The 19,844-nt window shown below is 48.8% G+C and overlaps 1 protein-coding gene across 3 annotated transcripts in view; it reads left to right on the forward strand.

Annotated features, from left to right (window-relative positions):
- Arhgap26 (Rho GTPase activating protein 26) overlaps nt 1-19,844 on the forward strand; it is a 391,848-nt gene that overhangs the window by 365,877 nt on the left and 6,127 nt on the right. Inside the window, exons 21-23 of one of the 3 annotated variants that reach the window (XM_042264260.2) lie at nt 4,802-4,912; nt 5,048-5,077; nt 10,483-10,574. In XM_042264260.2, the coding sequence (XP_042120194.2) occupies nt 4,802-4,912; nt 5,048-5,077; nt 10,483-10,574 (233 nt within the window). The remainder of the gene's footprint in view (nt 1-4,801; nt 4,913-5,047; nt 5,078-10,482; nt 10,575-19,844) is intronic. The other 2 variants (XM_042264261.2, XM_042264262.2) reach the window with 2 other exon arrangements.

A 19,844-nucleotide genomic window follows, 5' to 3' on the forward strand; every position in this document is an offset into this window, starting at 1 on the left:
AAGGAGAGATAAACTATTAAGGTCAAGCCCTGGCCAGGCTTGAACTACACACATGTGGGGTACAGATTATGAGCCACTTCTGACAGAGACATAAATACAAGTTTTATGTCTTCTGCACAGTGTGATGCTGGCTCAGGAGCCTTTGGCCCCTCTTCATTCCTTCTATTTAGTCTTCAAGAGTTCTGAGCTGGCAGACTACTCACTACTCCCATTTCTCTTGGCACAGCCCCACAATCAGACTAGGCCTTCAATGTGCCTAGGTGTGGTTGTCCATCTGTCTATATGCTGGTGTCCTTTCCTTACTTTTCAGCATAATGCCCTTTGGAAAATTAAAATTGCTTCCATGTAAAAACAGAACACTGGGAGGAAATCACACTTGTTTGTACATTATTGGAAATGTTGGGAGAAGTGGGGACATCTAAGCTAATCTTAAACCACATGTTGAGTCTTTGGACATAATGCTCAGTGTTGGTAGAGTGCATTTGCTGGAGCTTTTTGAAAAAAAAAAAAAAAAGCTATTTGGCAGGATATATCATGACCCTTGAAAGAAGATCCTAACCTTTTACCCACTAACTTTACTTCCAGAAATTTATGCTAAGGAAACAATTGGTGACACAGGCAGTGATCCTCTGCAAGGATGTGATGGCAGCACTATTTATACTAGCTAAAAGGGCATAGCAATCTGGATGTACACACAGAGAGAATAGCTACATCAATCAGGTATACCATACAACAGAATGCTCGGTGGCCAATGAAAAATGTTCCAGAGCCTATTAAATGACATTGGAAATCCTTATATTGGGTAACTTAAAAAAATAGCCTGTTAGCCATGTATATAATATTATGATAAGATGTTAACAGTGATTATCAGTTGTGCAAAGTATATATAATTTCATTGCTATTTTGTTTTCAGTATTTTTCCATTTTTCTGCAAAGCCATAAATTGGTTATAAGAATTTAGAAAGATTAACTTTCTTCGCTCCATGCCTCCTTTGCTGTGGATTGAACCCAAGACCTTGTGTATCCTAGATAAATACACTACAGCGTACACCCCCAGCCCAAGATAAACTTTCTTTTTATTGGCGAGCCTATGTCTCCAGTAAGAGCACCCTCCATCTTATACAAGCTCTGTAACAGTGGTGTGAAAACTTGAAAGGGTCTGCTGCATCTCTATTGGGATTAGGAGGAGCCTGCTCAGGTAGCTCTATTCACAGCATGGCCAGCATGCCCTGGCCAGTGCATCACAAGTTCCATCATTCAAGTGAGTCATCACAGAAGGGTGTCAAGCTAATGACATTACTACACACTGTACTTGAACTATCAGCTACAACCTCACAGGCTGCCAAGCCTTGGGCTTATCTTCCTAAACTGTTATTTTCTCACTGTGCATCATGTCAAAGGAACTGCCTAGGCTGACAAGTCCTTTTGAGGACACCATGGGCCAGCATACTACAGCTGATGCAAGTCTTCCAATTGGAGATAAACCAGCCCAGCAAGTGTTTCTTCCATGCTAAAGTTGAAGCTGGTACTGCTGTAGTTGGGCCTTGATGAAGGCTTTGGCAGGACTCCAGAAATATTTAGGGTAAAAAATATGCTGGGGTGTTCAGCTGGGAAATACCCAGCTGGCTGAGGGGTATAAGAAATCTTTAAGGGTCATCTGCTAAAACTAGAGTTAGAAAGTTATTTCCTCCTGTTTTTAACCTTGATTGTTTGTTGTGTTTGGCTTTAGTAGTGGGAAAGGAATGGATAATTTTTTATTGGAGGTTTTAGGGCCGAAGGTGAAACTGACAAATTTTTGTTGGCCTGGTTTGTTTGGGATTGTTATGGTGTGGGAGTTTTTGTTTGTTTGTTGTTAACGCTTGTCATTTTCATAAGTAACGGGTAACTAGTCGCTGCTGTAGTGAAGAGGATATTGATAATTATGCACAGATGGTCTATCATTGTCATCCCTGCACATCGTAAGTCCCTTGTGCATGTTGTATGAATTCCATCAAAGCTAAAAGAGTGTCTCTCAGTGTCTGTTAGATGACTGTCTCTATGTATACGACCCTTCTGTTGTTATAAGCATCTTCAGTATATAAAAAAATGTGGACTGGTGTTGTTGATAGGGACATTTGTGATGTGTCCCTGAAGTATAAATGAAAGGCATAATAGCTTTAGTAGTTGAAAACATCATAAAAAGTACTGTGTAGTATGCAGTTTATTACTTCATGTACGCCAGCACAGTGGTAATAGATTTTAAATTGTGGTCATTTCATAGCAAATAAATGTTATTGCTATGACTAAAACAAACAAATAAAATGCTGTTAGACATTAGAAAGTGCAGTTAATATTTATGGCAGTTGACATGGGACTTGAAGAATCACTTCTTACAACAGTTATGAATGACCTGAATTCCAACCTCACCCCCAGATAATTTCAGACATGGTTTCCTGGCCAGGAACTGATGAGACGTCTGAGGATGTAAAACAAGATTCAGAACCCCATATTGTGTTCCCAGACTATGCTTCCCTTACAGATGACATAGGAAGCTAGAGGTGTTTCCTCAATATAGAAGTAATTTTAAACTACTTTGTAGATCCTTTTGAATTACCCTATGGTATTATAACAGGAACAGATTAGCCAGGCCTCTGAGCCCACGTTGTTCTCTTGACCCTCCCCTTGTTTCACTTAGTTTTCTGGTTTGGGCCCTGATTCAGGTGTTCCTTCCAGGCCTTACTGACTGGCACGTTATATAGTGGGACAGAGAGAGGCCTGAGAAAGCATGACCTCAGGTGCTGGCCCAAGTGCCAAGGAAGACTGCACGGCATAGGTGATGGTCAGCTGTTCCTGGACCCAAAGTGAGAGTCCCCAGGAGTAGATGCTAGCTCACAGTATAGTCACTGACCTCCCTCTAATGAGTCTTACTGCCTCTGTTGCTGGTTTTCTTCTTAACCTATTACATCTTGTCAAATATACTGTAAGCTCTTTAAAGCCAGAAACTTTGGCGAATTGTTCTTATTGTCTTGCTCATTCTGGGTGCTCACCAATGAATCTTTGATAGATTGAAATCTACTCGTTGAATTTTATTTCTTCCCTTGCATGACTCCCATCTGCTGTATGAGTCTACCAGACAGGACAATAGAGGCTGGACTGTGGAGTCTATTGGAATTTACTATGTGTTGAGTCCTACTGTGTCTGCTGCTTTATTTCCATTCTTTGCAAATGTGGCAGGCATCTGAAGGAAACTCATAAATCAGTGATTAAGAGAACTGCTAATGTTGGGCCTGGGTCTGTGAAGCTTTTCAGGCCTAGAGGAGCAGAGGAATGCCTGCTTTGCAGACAGAGAACACTGACAGCGAGAGCCCAGGCTTTGGGTCGGGGCACTGAGTGAATCTTGGCCCTGTCACTTAAAGGCTGGCAAGTGGAGTGGAAGTTCTAGCAGTGCCTGTCTCTGGGCTTGTTTGGCAGCCTAATGAGAGCTGCTAGTTTACTCACTAGTTACCTCTTTAATCCCTACAGGAATTACTTAGACAACCCAGCTACCGTGAGAGGAACAAAACCTCCTCCCTTGTGGGATACATATGCTAGAAATATAATACTCAATGATGACATTTAATAAGTGTTTAATCAGATTCACTGGAAGATATGAACTTTGCACAGAGTTTTCTCTGAATGCTGCCACAGGCATTCATGTTACAGCACACACGCACACTCAATACCAGTATCAGGTCTAAACTGGTGTAATCCTAGCACAGTCCCTGATCTAGGACATGCATGTATTCTTGCTCAGTATCTGCAGCTGTCTTCCTGGACATTTCCTCCCCACCCCCCATAAAGAGCTTTATTTGGACAGTCCAGCAGCCAGCTAAGATTCGGGGCCTGAAGGTGGTTGTATGGCTAGCTAGTCTCCACATCATGTCAGCCATCTGTGTTTGCACTTTCTGTGACATAATGTAATTTCACCTAGGTGCTAAGATGTTTGCATAATCTGCGGAAATAAGTCAGATGGCCAACGTGGCCAACTAAAATCTACCAACCAGATTGTGATAATTTCAACCTTTCCTCTCAAAACGTTTGGTCAGCTGCCCATCGAAGAATAAAATGGACAAATTTGAGGTTTGGGCTCCTTTTTCAGAACTGTGTTTTTACTGAGGCTGTTCTTTGAACATCAGAATCCACAACAAGAGAAAGAACAGGCCTGACAGCACAGCCCCAGGGAGCTGCACACAGCCCTAAGTGCTGTCTCTGAAAGGTGTGTGTCTGTCCTGCCTCTATTCCCTAGCACGTTCCTAATGCACACTCACATCTCCCATGGCACACAGCCCGTGTCGTTAAAAATGTAAACAGGAAATTGTTTTCTGGCTGAATGGCCTTTGTGGCCCAGAAAAATATTCATTTCTGCTGAGACGTAACTTTAAAAGCACGCAACAGTGAAGGCTAAAGGCTGGCCGAGAGTGAGGTCAGTGTGTAACAGAGCAATCAACAAAACACAGAGATGCAGATTCATGTGTGTGGGTCCAGCGCATGTTCACCAGTGGCCAGTGGTACAACAGATAGTGGAGAAGCTTGAGTCACCTAGAAAGCCCTTGTGAGATGGGGTGACAGGGCATGTTTGTGCATCCAGACATCAGGGAAAATGCACTCCTTGGAAGATGCAAAGGACCGGCCTGGAGCATGGAGACTAGGCAGCATGCCTCTGGCCCTCGGTGCTCCTGTGTTCTGCTGCAGCGCCCTGTCATTTGGCCTCCCATGAACCTCCTGCGCTCCCATCGTGGTTTCCCTGTGTGCTGATGAGTTTTCTGGTTGTTATGTCTTGCAGCCCCCCGAATCCAAGCCCAACTTCACCCCTCTCGCCATCATGGCCGATGTTCTCGGCGCCATCCAGCCCTATGCCCACCTCATCCACGTCCAGCGACTCATCCCCCGTCAGGTCTGTTGCAGGGTTGGTTTGATTTTCTGTTGCTGCTGTTGTTCTCTCATTGGCTTGGTCCTCTCTTCATGCAGTGTTCAGCCTCCTCGTCAACTTTGTTCCCTGCCATCCAAACCTGCACTTGCTTTTTGACAGGCCAGAAGAAGCAGTTCGTGAAGACTCCAGGTAAAACCACGGATGGTGACTGACCTGTTCCCGTTTATGCAGAGCTGGTCAGGGACACTGGGGGCCTCCTCTGCTCTCATATGACTCCATCCTAAGAAACGAAGCCAAGAGGCACAATACGCATGGCCTTGCATGGCATTTTTAATACTCTTTCTAACCCTTGCCCACATTTCTGAATTAATCTGGTGCTTGGATTTGGGGAATGGGGATCTCCAAAAACAGCACTCCTGTGTTGAATTATTTTCAGAACCATGTGGACTCTCCATGTTTTGGTTGAAGACAACATCCTAGGGAGCAGTGTTCACACACACACACACACACACACACACACACACACACACACACGTCTTTCCTTGTCACATGTTTATCAGGTAATATCTGGCAGGATTTGCTTGTGGGTCAGGCCAATAGCCCTGAGCACTGACATCTAGTCACAGACCAAATCTGCGGAGTGAGAGAAGAATATAACACAGACTAAAAGACTGAGACATGAAGCACTTGCTCTTTAGATTGCTCAGGGCTTCTGCCTTCCCACCCTCCACCCCATGTACTCCAGGAGTCTCCTGGCCTCCCAGCCCACTTCGGTCTCTGTAGATCATGAACTCTGACTCTGAGTGCACATGGAAACGGGTACTACTTTTCTTTTTGAGGGTGAGTTGCTTGGCCTAGTTCTTCTCCCAGAAGACCATGCCTCTGTCCTGTCTTGGAGAACTCCACAGCTAAGTGCCATGGGTTTGCTCTTGAGCTCTCTGTAGAAAAGAAACTCTTCAAATCCAGGGAAGGATGGAATCAAGATCCTACAGACTTCCTCTGCTGTTTGGGGCACTCGCTGGGGCAGCTCTCAGACTTGGCCTCCGCCCTCAACAAGCCAAAGCGCAGGGTCCAGGTAGAAGCATCCCAAGCATTCTTGATGTTGGCGGGATTTTTGCATACTGCCCTTTCTCCTTACGAGTGGGTCCATCAGCGAGGACCGCCCCCTTTATAAAGCTGACTCTCACCGTTTAGGAAAGCCGTGCTCTCTCTATATGCAGGCACATGACTTCTTTCCCTCTGGGCATCTTCACACCGGTTGTGTCATCCGATACCCAGATGAGAAGTGGCCTGAAGCACACTGTGGAAAAAGAAAATGGTCACTTCATCCAATGAGTTCCATGGCAGAGTCAGGAGTTCTTGCCGTCTGCCCAGCGTTTTTATTCTAGACCTGGGCAGCCCCAGTTAAATCTCTGTGCCATCCCAGCCCTCGGCTCTGCTGGATGAGACGTGGCTTTCCACCTAGTTTAGTTCTGGATGATGGCAAAGATGGCGGGGCCATGTATTGTTTTGTCCTCACCCCATAGATAAAGTAAAAATTAGATCCTGTTTCTTAACACTTTAAACTATTTGTGAGTTGTTTCTTAGGCAACTGCTAGGCACTTTAGGAGACATTTACTTTCTAGCACACCAGAAACCATATAGATTATTCCAGATAGGTCCCTCATTGACCCACAAGGACCTTGAGGGAACAACTACCATGCCTCGTTTACTTAGTAAGTAGTCTTGGGCATTAGGGGAATGGGGCTAGCCTAGACACAAGTCAGTAGTTACTCAGTACTGCCCCCTCTGGCGTCTGTTAAAGGGGCACTATTGTGAAGATGTCCCACCATCCTTAAGGAATCTGTCATTTTGAAATAGACAAGCCACGATAGGGCTTGAAATTGGATGTCACTGAGTTACATGTTTATGCTAAGATAAACACAGATCAGAACCCTGCCGGAAAGGTAGCCCACTAGGAGACCAGAGGTGGGCCATGGTCCCTAACAGCTGTTACGGTGTATAACCAAGAGGTGAGGGCGCACATCCATGGTTCAGGTCTAGTGTTGCCTTTCTCCAAATTGACCGACAGAACATAAAACCTCAGATTTCTTTCCTTTGGCAAAACTTTTAACAACAGATTATGAATGAGGCCTAATTAGGAGTCCTGGAGACCTACAGGGGTAGCTGCTTCTCTCCATCGAGTCTACTTTTTGAGCTTCTTGTTCCAAGCTCAGAAGTAGAGGTGCCTTTTACAGTGCAGAAGAGGTCGACACTGGAGGAAGCCCCCTTTGACACTTGCCCTTGCTTTTTCTATTTGCCCATCCACTTTCCAAGAAGCCCCCACATTGGACCCCTCATTTGTATTTGCACCCGGGCCCTGGGAAACTGCGTTAATGATCAAGTCACCACAGGCTGGCTCCTCCCCCAGTAGCATGCACCACAGAGAGTGGGCTGTCATTCTGCAAAGCTTGCAAGGGCATTTGAGGGAAATTCCTCTGAGTGTTTTCCTGGCCCCGTTCCATGTTCAGAGGCAAAAATTAAAAGTGAACCAGCAGAAGGTTCCAGAGTTGCTCATGCCCTTGAAGGACCAGCTGAGAGCTAAAGAATGCTGGGGTGGGAACTGCTAAAACCTCCCCCAGCTGTGTGCAGTTGCCGAGTAGGGAGCCAACCAACCCAGGGTGCTGCTTCAGTCTCAACCACAGCTTCCCAACCCAAACCTCGAGTCAACAGGATCTCCCTGCTTTGGTAGGAACCCTTTTCGTAAAGCAAATGCCTTAGAAATTTTCAGAGGGAGCTGGCAGGTACTAGGCTTATAGCAATGGCAGACTTTTAACAAGACAGGACTTCCCCAGTTAGAGTTGGCAGATACGCAAACCAAATAAAAATCCAACCTACTCAGTTAAATTTGAATTGAAGATAAATTAAAAAGACATTTCTTAGTATATGAGTATATAAAAAGGATACATTATTTATATGAAACTCAGATTTGACTAGGTGTCCCTTACTTTCTGGTGACCTTGCTTCTGGGGAATGGGAACACCCTCCTTTAAAAGCATGGCCTCTAAGGCTAGAGGTGCAGATTGGTGCTTGCTTACAAGATCCATGGCACCCTACGCTTGATCCCAGCACTATGAGTGTGCACGTGTGTGTGTGTGTGTGTGTGTGTGTGCAAACATACACAAGTCCCCCCCTTCTGCACTCCCCTCTATTTTCTGTACACCATTAGACAGTCAGGGAAAGATCTTCCCACCAGCTGTCAGTTACCTGTTAGAGAAAAACACTCTCTTTACTTTTAATACATCTTTACTTTCAACACATTGTTTTCTTGGCATTTCATCACTAAATTGCAAAAATTTTAATATTGGTGGAAAGTTAACCCCTTCTACTAATGGTTGTGGGTAATCGAGACCATGGTCCCTGCTGTCTGCTTGCCAGACTGTCCTGCTGGTTTCCTGGGCGGCTCCTGTTCGGTCCTGTTACCTTGATTTCATAAGGTTAATGAGTAACCTCTAGGAAAACCGCATCCAGAGAAAGAAGAGACCGTCTCTGGTCTCTTCACACTGTGCCCACCTGTGCTGCGCTGTCCTCAGACGCGGCCCTCCCTGGTCTCAACCTTGGCTCCCCGGCCTGGATTCTCCTCCTACCCTGCATGTTGTGCGAGGCTCCACAGGCTGGACAGTGTAATGCTTGGCTAGTTTAGCCCCTTTCACGGCCTCCTGGCTGCTCTCTACCCATGGTCAGGGCAGGAGGTGGGGAGAGAAGTGCACTTTTTGTCCACTGTGAAGAGCTATACATTGACTGCTGGGCCCTTGCCAGCCGACACGTGCATTTGTTGTTTACTGAGATTAGACCAGGAGAGCTGATTTCCAGCTGAGCTGATGAAAACCAGAGGCTTTTCTCCCTCCTCCCCAGTGTCCCTGTATTATTTTCTTCCCCTTTCCCAGCTCTCCCCTTCCCGACATCATCCCGTGGCTATGAGAAAACCAGCGAGAGCTACAGGAAACTGTTATTTCCCTGGCCACGCACTCTGGATAACCACCGACTCTGCTCACCCTCCTCTACAACAGACTCTTTCGACTGTATGTCTTTCCATTTTCACGCACCCAAGACTGGAAGGGATAGTCCCACTCTTGAGTTGCCATCATCCATGACTCATCCTTCCCAATGAGTCCTTGCACTCGATGTCCCTAAGCAATAGCAGTTTCAGCAGACCCAAGACACCCCACCTCACCTGAGACCAGACCCCTCTTCAGCCACTAGAAATCAATGCACCCCAGGAGCTGGGGCATTACCAGTGCCGTGAGGCTCTCAGATTGTCAAGTGAAGAGAAATTCAGTGACACATCTCTTGACTGTGGCTTTTTAAAACTCGTGCTTCTGAGTTCCAAAGTGTACTCCCTCAGATGACTTGGAGAGAGAAAGCCACTTGTGGCAAATAAAGACCAGCCCTTTTGACAGTTAGGTGTCATTTTGACCATTGAAAAGTCTACGGACTGCTGAGAATAGTCGGGTGCCCAAGTCAAACTTGACAGAAAAGAGTGAAATTACCCTGTTCTCACAAATGACCGTGAAGACACACAGGCTTGCACCCTATGTGGCCTGTGACAGTCAAACTCTGCCCCTACTTTCTGGTAGATAACTTTTGACTGCAGCACAGCCTCCCTGGTGTGTTTCCATGTTGTCCCTGGCTGCTGTGCGCAGCAGTGCAGCATGAAGTACTTACGACAGAGACCACATGCCTTCAAGAGCTCAAAGATTGGCCCTGGTACCGCAAAAATGTGCCAGCCTCGACTCTGGCTGTGTGTAATAATCACTTGGAAAGCGACATACAAACACTTCAGTTTCAGTTCTGTTGCTCAGAGTTCTATATACAAGTTGATAGGATATTGAAATGCCTTCAAGGGCATTCTGATAACATGGAGAGAGAATTGTCAATAGTCACTGAACAAGAGAACCCCAAGCAGAACACAGACTCAACCTCTGCCCTCCCTTCTCCCCCCCCCCCCCCCCCCCCCCCCGCTCTGCACACTCCCACACTGGTGCGCACACGTGCACTCACACACTACCTCACACTCCTCCTCCATCCTTGCCTGCCCTGGGGGCCGAAGAGTTCCAGCTCTGGAATGCTGCCCCACCAGCAACGGAGAACATCTGGGGGAACTCACGGCCGCCCCCGCCTGGGCTGACACCTGGCTCTGCTGGAGTTTCTGCTGGATTCACTGGGTTTTGCCAGCTTCCAAGAGCACTGTTGGGAATATTCTGCAGAGCCCCGTGACCCCTTCCTACCCCCAGCACTCTGTCTCTGAAAGCCCCTCCTTCCCTCCCTCCCTCCCAGGCCCAGCTGTTGTAACTCCCAGGTAGAGTTTCTCTGGGGCACAAGATGACCTTGGAGAACTGTTGCTTCTTAGAGTGTGGCCTTTTCCTGACTCTTACTCCATTCTCTCCTGTGGCCTCTACGACTTCCCACCTCCTGCTTGGCCATCTGGCCGCCTTGTCCAGACTCTTCCCAGGAGGGGAGGACTAGGTGGCTTGCAAGAAAAGGGAAGAAGGAAGATGAACTCTCCGGTTTTCGGGGTGGAAAACAATGTTAAATAAACTCCCCTTTCTACACAGCACGCCGTTCCGGAAGGCAAAGGCCTTGTATGCCTGCAAAGCCGAACACGACTCTGAGCTTTCGTTCACGGCAGGCACCATCTTCGATAACGGTGAGTTTCCCATCATCTCACAACAGTGGGGGGGAAGCAGATGAAGGAAGTTCCTACCTGGGGTAGGGGGAGTCTTTCCCCCAGGTCAGACTTCTGGAGGCGTTACCTTGGGTAGACCCACGTCGACACCTGGTCACGGAGATGTTTGGAACTGTGAGTGAGACTGTACCTGGCCTTGGTGTTCCACATTTGTGTGCTAGATGGCCAGAGACGGGGAGAGGAATACAGGTTGGTGGCAGCTGGTCAGAGACATGGGTCGAGCTCAAGGTCACCTGTCCTGTCATTCTTTACCCTTGGGATCTGGGCCTGCATTGTTTTCAGCAGGCTCGGCTCACACCCCAGACAGCCAGGTGGCCAGTAAACCTCTTTCTGCTCCTTCTCCTCCTCCTCCTCCCTTGAACTGGTGAGCACAGAGCAGAAAGCCCTTATGTGACATCACACCCCAGCAGTGGCCTGCTGTGGCATCCAGGTGCAAGAATGTATTGGGGCCCTCCATAAAACTGTGGTCCGGACCTCTATGGTGCACTGTTTTCCCGGTTCTTTTCTGTCTTCCTCCCTAGAAACATAGTTGATAGTGAGAAGTGAAGCTGTGGTTTGGCATAATTATTTACCTAAGAGGAAAATCTGGACCCCTGTGCAAACGCCAAGTTTCTGGGATGGCCGTTTTCCCTGGGTAAAGTTCTCCTTCAGGGTTAAAAGCAGTTCGTTCTGTTTGCTTCAAAGGAAGACAAAAAGGCAGCAGCCTGTTTCCAGGACCCAGATATTTGTTCTGGCTACCCCTTGCCTTAGGCGCAGTGAAGGCAAAGGTCACACCTGTCTGACGGAGCACCCCTGCCTGGCCCTAGACCCGCCTCTCCCCACGTGACTGAGAAGCAGCACAAGTATAGGACAGCTGAGGTGCCTCCTCAGCACAGGAGTGCCTGACCCTAGAGCCAGGCCACAGTGCATGTCCCAGCCTGACCACTTGTTCTGATGTGACCTCAAGGGGTGACGTCACTCCTCTGTGCCCCAGTTCTCCTCTCTGTCACAGCCGATAACACGCCCACTTTGCAGGGTGTGGTCACATGACATCAAGCTGATATAAATTGTGGGTATAAAATAGTACTTGAGGAATAGGAGGTATTCAGTATGCTGTGCCTATTAGTGTCAAGAGCTTGTGTCCATCTTAGAAAAAGACCATGGCACTGCAGTCCATTAACAAGGATGGCTTTTCCTTTTTGGCTAGCATGGCCCAGCCTGGTGAACTGTCTATCAGCTAGCTGTAGGTACTGTTTATGTCTTTGGAACCTGTCGTCACATCCAGAGTGCCTGGCACCAGGTGTATCCTGCACCCTGCATTCTGCCCACCTATTAGTTGGGCTTGAGTAGACACAGTGGGAAACACAGCGCATAAGGCAGGGAGATTCCCAGCCCGGACCTCCTGGGTCAGCAGCAGCTAGGACAAAGTTGAAACTGCATGTGTCCTGATGAGGCTGTGGTCCACCTCCATGCTTCCCCGAGTCCAGAGCACCGTGCTGGAGCTTTGGCTCTGTGGACTGTCTTCTGGGTGCTTTGCAAATCAGAGCGCGGGAAATAGCTAGGGCAGCCGCCTCTCCTGTCAGCAGCGGGTGCTCGCACACCTGGCAGAGCAGCATGCACGGCGGGTCTGCTGAAGACTGCCCCGAACCGTGTCGCGGTGAGTGTGCCCTGCCAAGACCAGCTGGAATAACATGGCACAGCTTACCCCCAGACAAATCAGAAGGGGGTCACTGCTGGGACAGCTGTGCTCCTGACATGGGTGAGTAGTGTATTCAGAGTGAAACAACCCTCACCGCTATCTAATTCCAGGGTATCACACCCCCTCCCACACACACCCCCAAACCACACAAGATGAGTCCCATACCCTTTAGTAATCATGATGCTTTACCCCCAAACTTTGGATATTTCATACAAATAGGACTACATAGTTTGTGGTCTTTGTATTTTCTTCCTTTTTTTTTTTTTTTTTTTTTTTTTTTTTTTGATTTTTCGAGACAGGGTTTCTCTGTGTAGCTTTGCGCCTTTCCTGGAACTCACTTGGTAGCCCAGGCTGGCCTCGAACTCACAGAGATCCGCCTGGCTCTGCCTCCCGAGTGCTGGGATTAAAGGTGTGCGCCACCACCGCCCGGCTCTTTTTTTTTTTTTTAAATGATGTTTTTCAAAGTTAATCCATGTTGTAACGTGTATCTGCACTTTATTCCTTTTTATGGCCAAGTAGTATTTCATCGTATGGCTATACCACAGTTTACTTAGACATCCACCAGTTAATGACGGGATAGCTTATTGTCGCTTTTTCACTGTTAAGAATGATATTCTGTTGACACCCGTGTTTGAGTGTTTTGAAAAGAGAAGTTCTCCGGGGAATGCTGGGTCCCGTGGTAACTCTAGATGTACTGTTGGAGGAAATGCCAGACTGTTTTTACAAGGAGCTTGTACCACTCTGCACCCCCTCTTCCATGTTAAGTCCCATTTTTGAAATAGCTTAAGTAGTGAACAACAACAAAAAGTCAGGCCAACGCCGCCCGCCCATGAGTGTGACTTGCCAGGGCCTCCCTTTCCCAGCGGGGTGCTCTGCCCAGCAGGTGCTGGGACAGCTCCCACCAGGTAGGTAACCTTCTCAGTTCCTCTAAAGACAGATACACGTAGCAAGAGGGAAGTCTGGTTCCCTTCCCATGCAGTCCTGTGATCTCTAGGGTTCGTTTCCCATTCCTTTGTACCCGCCCTCTGCCCATGCAACCTCCTCCCACAGAATAAAATGACATTTCAGAGGAAATAGGAAAAATCAATCCCATCACGGAAGCTGTAGTGTGGCACAGTGAGTCATGCAAGTAGACCTTTTTTATCCATATATATTTACTTGCAAGTGTTCATTGCAAAGCGTCACTGGTCTGGGTCGAGGCCTCTGGTTTCTGCTACACTATCCATGCTGGCTCTCACTGGGTCTCCTCTTGGATAGCCCATTGTTGCCCTGTGTCATGGAGATCCTGCAGCTTTGGATCTGCAGGCTGGGCCCCTTCACTTGCTCCAGCAGATCACAGATGGGGTGCATGTTGGGGTGGGCCTGGGTAGTTGCAGGGTTGATGGGCCCACCAGCTGTCCCTTGTTCTCATCACCAGGGTGAGCTCTCCAGCATCGCCCTGACTAGTTCACCCCTTGCAGCAATGGGCAAGGGGCGGGGCCAGTTCTCCTCTTTTACACCCTAGGGGTTGGTTCTCCCACACCCAGGCTAGCAGGGCCAGTGCTACTGTGTTACCCAGGCAAGGTGCAGGGGCCACTCTCCTGAGTGCTGCAGCTGGTGAGGGGCAGGGACAGCTCTCCCACTCTTAGGACCTCAGGGCCAGCTCTCCTACCTGCCACAGGTGGTGAGGGGCAGGAGGTGGGGAGGGCATCTCTCCCCCACCCACACCACCACATGGCAGATGAGGGGCAGGGCCAGACCTTCCAAGCTCATTCTCAGGCCGGTTCACCCACACCCTGTCAGTAGGATTCAGCTCTGCCTGTGCTGCCCAGGTGAGGTGCCAGGCGCACTTTCCCAAGTACTGCAGCTGGTACGGGGGAGGGTCGGCTCCCTCACCCACCACAGGCGGTAGGGGCAGAGTGGGGAGGACATCTTTCCCTCACCCTCACCATCACATGGCAGATGAGGGGGGTGTGGCCAGCTATACCACTCTCACACCCTCAGGGCCAGCTCACCCATGTGTCAGCTCTACTGTGCTGCCCAGGTGAGGAGCAGGGCTGCCTGCCCACGTGCTACAGCCGATCAAGGGGAGGATCAGCTCCCTCAATAGCTGGAGGTGGTGGAGGCGGGGGTAGGACATCTTTCCCTCACCTCCACTACTCCACCACAGACAAGGGAGGTGATAGCAGTCATGTCCTCACACCGGCAGGGCTGGCTCACCTGTGCCCCTGGAGAACCTTTTTCCAGTCAGTTCCTCCCACCTTTTTTTGTGACGCAGGCTCTCTCTCGTTTCTCCTGTGTGCTGCAGACTCAAGGCCAGCTTCCAGCCAGTTCTCCCTCTGGCTCCCAGCTTTCCATAGGAGTTCTGGGATGTCAGAAGCACACTACCACCTTGGCTTTTCACTTAGGTTCTGGGGATCAAACCCTGGTCTCAGGCTTGCACAGCAAGTGTTTTGTCCTTTGAGCTGTATCCCTGGCCCCTGGCAGAAGGGCTAACCCACTTTCTAGGCTGTTTTGCCGGGTAATATTTCACCAGGTTCTATCCTAGAGGAAAAATCCTCTTCTATTCTGTCAGAGAAATTAGGCAGTGTAGAAGAAAATAATTAAGATGTTAGGTGGAGAAGTGGCCTTTTCTGACTGTTCCCTCCTGTACTGACTCAAGAGATGAGGTAAAGGCTGTGTAGCCTGGATGTTCACAGCAGCTGTCAGGTTAAAGCTTCCTCCTCCTGACAGTTTTTGAATATGTAAGCTGTTGTCACGTGTGTGCTGTGTTTTGTGTGTGGAATAAGGAAGAGAAGGGAAGGGTGTGTGGGGGTGAAAGTCTGCTGTTTTGTAACCATTGATCTCTCAGCCTTGGATTCCAGGGGCCCAAACTTCGCCTCTGGGGCAGCAGCTTAGTCAGCTCCTAGACTCTACGTAGCGGAGGATTGATGTGCAGTACTGGGAAATATCTCCAGTGTTAGCTCTTGCCAGTCTACCAGGAAACTGTCCACCCTGCTAGGGGCACCTCAGACAGTAACTGGAAAGAGAAGTAATTTGTGTTCTCAGGAACATTAGTCACCCAGAAGCAGTGTGATTTGTGATACCTAGAAAATTCACGTGGCAGTTGCAAAAAATTGGGTTCTTGGGATACTCTTTTCAAGTTTTGGGATGAGGATCTGGAAGACAGATCTATAGGTTAACATGGTTGGCATGTGGACATGAGGCCCTGAGTCCCGCCCCTAGTGTCCTCGTCAAAAGCCAGGTGCGGTCATGTCCCAGGAATCACAGTGCTGGGCAGGCAGGCGACAGGAGGGTCCCTAGAGCTTGCTAGCATCCACTGTAGTTAAATCCGTGGGTTCCAGGTTCAAGGAGAGGCCCTGTCTCAGGAAATAAGGTGGAGAATAGTGGAGGAAGACACCAATACTGGCCTCTGGCTTCTACACACACAGGCATACGTGTGCACACACATCCATGTACACGTGTGTGCCTGTGAACGCACGCACACACATTTGAGATGAGCTAGATTCTTTTTTTTTTTTTTTTTTTGGTTTTTCGAGACAGGGTTTCTCTGTGTAGCTTTGCGCCTTTCCTGGGACTCACTTGGTAGTCCAGGCTGGCCTCGAACTCACAGAGATCCACCTGGCTCTGCCTCCCGAGTGCTGGGATTAAAGGCGTGCGCCGCCACCACCGCCCAGCCTAGATTCTTTCATTGTGGTATACGACGAAGCATCGTTGCCAAGCCAGGCTGTCCCAGGTCCCTTGCAGGTAGACTGCATCCTCACCAGAGAGACCATGAGCTGCCCAGGAGTGGGGTGACCGGAGAGCTTTTCAGGCTAGTCTCAGCAATCCCATGGTTGCACTGCCACACCAGCATCCAGCCAGTTTTGCCTAGTCACCTGCATGTTCCCACCAGCTGCCGGGCAAGCCCTGCCAATCACTCTTGCCTCTGAACCCATGTCTGCATACGAGCTAGAGTGATCTCCCAAGTCCCGTCATGATAGGCCCCGTTTAGAGCACTTCCGTGACCTCCTATTGCTCTCTGAGGCCCTCTGCGTCCCAGCCCTGCCTCCTGACCTCTCCCCTTCACTTTATACACCACAGCTTTGGAGGACATAACCGTAAACTGCTGGTCAACTGCCTCTTTTTGTAATTAATGTTTCTCGGAGCATGGCCACTCATGCTTTTGTTTGTTTGTTTGTTTTCTATGACACCACGGGGAGTTGTCATATGCTGTGCCCGTTATAGGGCGTTTACAGACCACTGTTCTGAGACCACACCTAACTTTTCTGTGTCTTAGGGCCTCCTATCTGTGCTAAGCACTCCCGGCTGACACTGTGAGAGCCTTTAAGTTGTAACTTTCAGAGTTCCTCCCCTCCCCCCAAATCCCATCTCTTCTCCCCTTCCCTTCCCCTCTCCCTCCTCTCTCTCTCTCCCTTTTCCCTGTCACTATGTTTATTGATAAATTGCTGCTCCCCAAAAGGAACATATTACAAGAACCTAGCACAGTGCCTGGCCCCTGATAGGAGCTCAGAAGACATTTGTGTAATGAGTAAATGCCTGCTAATCACACAGGTCTGTAACTTTGTCCAGTGGAGGCTTCTTCCCTCTGGGGGTAGCCAGCCATTGGAGATCGTAGTCACACACTTGCCCATTGTCCATAGTGAATTAGCAGAGAAGAAAGCGTGAGCTAAATATGCCGGGGACCTGTGGTGTACCTAAGGCTGTAGCAAAGACAGCAGTTGGACCCATGTCAGCAGCAGCTTATAGTTTACGTCCACTGGGCTAGATAACCACCCAGGCAGCTCCTTGCAATGCACGGTGCGTACAGAGCACATTGACTGGTAGTGTGCAGCCTGCCAATCCCTAACTGAGTACTTCCCAAGTCAGCATACTGAGGCAGGCACAAGCAGAGTTCAGACTGTGGGCCGCGTGGTCAGATGTCCCAGGCCTGTCGTATGCCTCCACTGTCTACCAGCTGTGCAGTCCTTGGCAGGCTGCTTAGCCTTGGGGGCCCTCGGTTTTCCATCTGTGGATGAGGAGAGCAGCAGAGCCAGCTCTGCATTCATACTGAAGCTAAGTCAGGTGGAGTGCCTGTTGGTAGTGTTCCTTCTACGAGCGTGTGCTCAACCTGTTCACACCGTCAAGAAGCACCTTCTCCTGTTGAACCAACGCAGGATAGAGTGGGGGGTGGGGGGGAAGGGTTTGGTCCCTGGGTTCAAATTCTGGTTTTACTCTCATGACTGTGCAAATTAATCTGTCTGAAATTCTGAGCACGTGACCCCCTCCCCCCATGACACTCAGCTTCTCCACATGCTGGGTTGTGTCATAATGGATGATGCAGAGGGGAATCGCTGAAGGTTGTTGAACCGGATAGTTGATAACAAACTGAAATGTACTGAAAAGTCAGGTAGGAAAGCATTTTAGCAGTGTATTAATAGGACCCATAAACACTATGTGGGATATGTATGAATCTTCCCGAAATCAGGAGGTGGGAGGAGCAGGTAGAAGCAAGTCCACAATACTGTTTATGAAGGAGTTACCGCTGAGCCATGTATGAGGCCAGAGAAGGGATTGCAGCAGGATGGAGTGAGGCGTCTGGGCTCCCTTCTCCACCAGCCAACCACAACTCAGTTCTTAACTATCATTCTTAACTATCGCCTTCATTACAAAGGTATTTTGACACAGAAAAGTCGTAGCTTTAAATTTCTACAGACCTGTTAAAATGCAGGTGCCTAGGGCCCAGGGATCTGTAGGTTCTGTAAGCATACAGTAGGGCTGGTGCATTGTCTAGCAGGAGTCTCTAAGGAACCCTGGCTCAAGGACTCTTAAGGGCTGCTTCATCCCCTGAAATCCATGACACATCTTTAGGTCTTCCTGGTCCCCTCTGGTCCTTCCTGTAGTCTGCAAATTTCACCCAGGTTTGTAACTAGGCTCCTCGGTACTTGTGCCATTTGAACAACTGTGGGAAGGAAGCAGACCCATCCATCCACCAAGCAGCTCTGCTGTGGAGTGGCAGAGCTCTTTTGGTTGTCTTTCTTTTAGTCAGATGTTTTTTTTCTTTTTAACTTGTTTAATTGGTCTAATTTTGGTTCTGAACATCTAAGGTTTCCTGAAGCTTTGGTGGGTGCAGATACTAAGCCCTTGCCCAGACCAGCTGGTGGAAGGGCCCTGGGGTCCTCCTGTCTCCACCTCCCCATGCTGGGATAGTGATGCACACTCCCACGGCTGGCCTTTCATGTGGTTTCTGACAAGCTGAACTCAGTCCTCACACTTATGCACCAAGGGCTTTCTCTAATTTGCTGCCATCTCCTAGCCCCTTGGCTGTGTCTTACTGGAGGGAGGTCCTCACTTACAAACCAGCCCTGGGAGTTAATGATGCACTTGCAGTGTCTCCTTGAGCACCAGAAACCACAGAAAAGATTCTGCCACCATTGTAGAGGTGTAGAACTGGAAATGGTCTTGACAGCCTCAGCTGGTGGCCAGGCAGAGGACAAGCCTCTTTGGTGTTCCTTACAGGCTGCCTAGAAAGACCCGTAGTAGCTGGAGAGGCCAGGCCACCCCTAAGTGCTGCAGACTCCTCCCTGTGTGGTTGCTGTGGCTCTGAGCAATGTAATGATAATCTGCTTAGGCTTCATTCTTCAGGCCTCGTGGTAGGAGGTTATGCAGAGTTTTGGAGGCCAGCTAATAGGTGTCTGACCATGTCCTCATCTAAGGAATGCCTCTACACACACACATTAGTCCTTCTAGAAGTCTCCGAGCCTGTGATTTTGTTTCCTCCCCGCTGGCCTCCGTCAGTTTCTGTTCTTCTTTCCCTACAAACCGAAACTAGAATTATACAGTAGAGGTGGGTCGGAAGTGCGTTTCTAAAACAAGCTCAGGAAGTCACTTAATTAGCCCGGGAAAGGCACAGGGGGAAATCCATTCTCTCCAAACAGTCTTGGATAATTGGGGTTTCCTAATTCGCTTAGAGTGAGTACCCTGTCCCACCCCAGAGTGACCTGTGCTTGTACAGCTGGTTCACAAGTACGAAGACCCCCACTTCCCCATACACACTCGTCACGGAGGCTCACAATCCCCTCTTCCCTCCCACTAGGCTGCACTTCACAGGCTCAGCGGGATTTCTCCATATCTTCGTTATTGGTGGTTTCTAGAGAGAGGGATCGTGACAGAACAGAACAGGGTCTACATATTCTGTGGATGTTGAAAAAGAAAATCCAAAGTTGCAATAAAGGAAGCAGACAGCTTTCTGGCTTGTTTATAGGCAAAGGAAAAGTTCTAGAGTGTAGAAAAGAAAAGCAAGGAAGGGCGTGGGTGGAGCAGAAGGGAAGCATTCCGAGTCTGCAGCGTGAAGGAAGGATCTGCAGGGAAAGGAGACGCAGTGGTGAGGATTTAAAGGTACAAAGCAGATAGGTCAAGCTGGGCTGGGCGGCTCATTCTGCTGCTCGCAGGACTCCTAAGGCTGAAGCAGGAAGATGGCTGTGAATTCAAGTCTAGACTACCGATTGAGACCGTCATTCAAAAAGATAAAAACAATAATGAACAAACACACAAAGCAGATAACGAGTAAAGACTAGTTCTTAGCAAACCTTGAG

The sequence above is a fragment of the Peromyscus maniculatus genome, chromosome 19 (genome assembly GCF_049852395.1).
Source record: "Peromyscus maniculatus bairdii isolate BWxNUB_F1_BW_parent chromosome 19, HU_Pman_BW_mat_3.1, whole genome shotgun sequence".
NCBI lineage: Eukaryota > Metazoa > Chordata > Mammalia > Rodentia > Cricetidae > Peromyscus > Peromyscus maniculatus.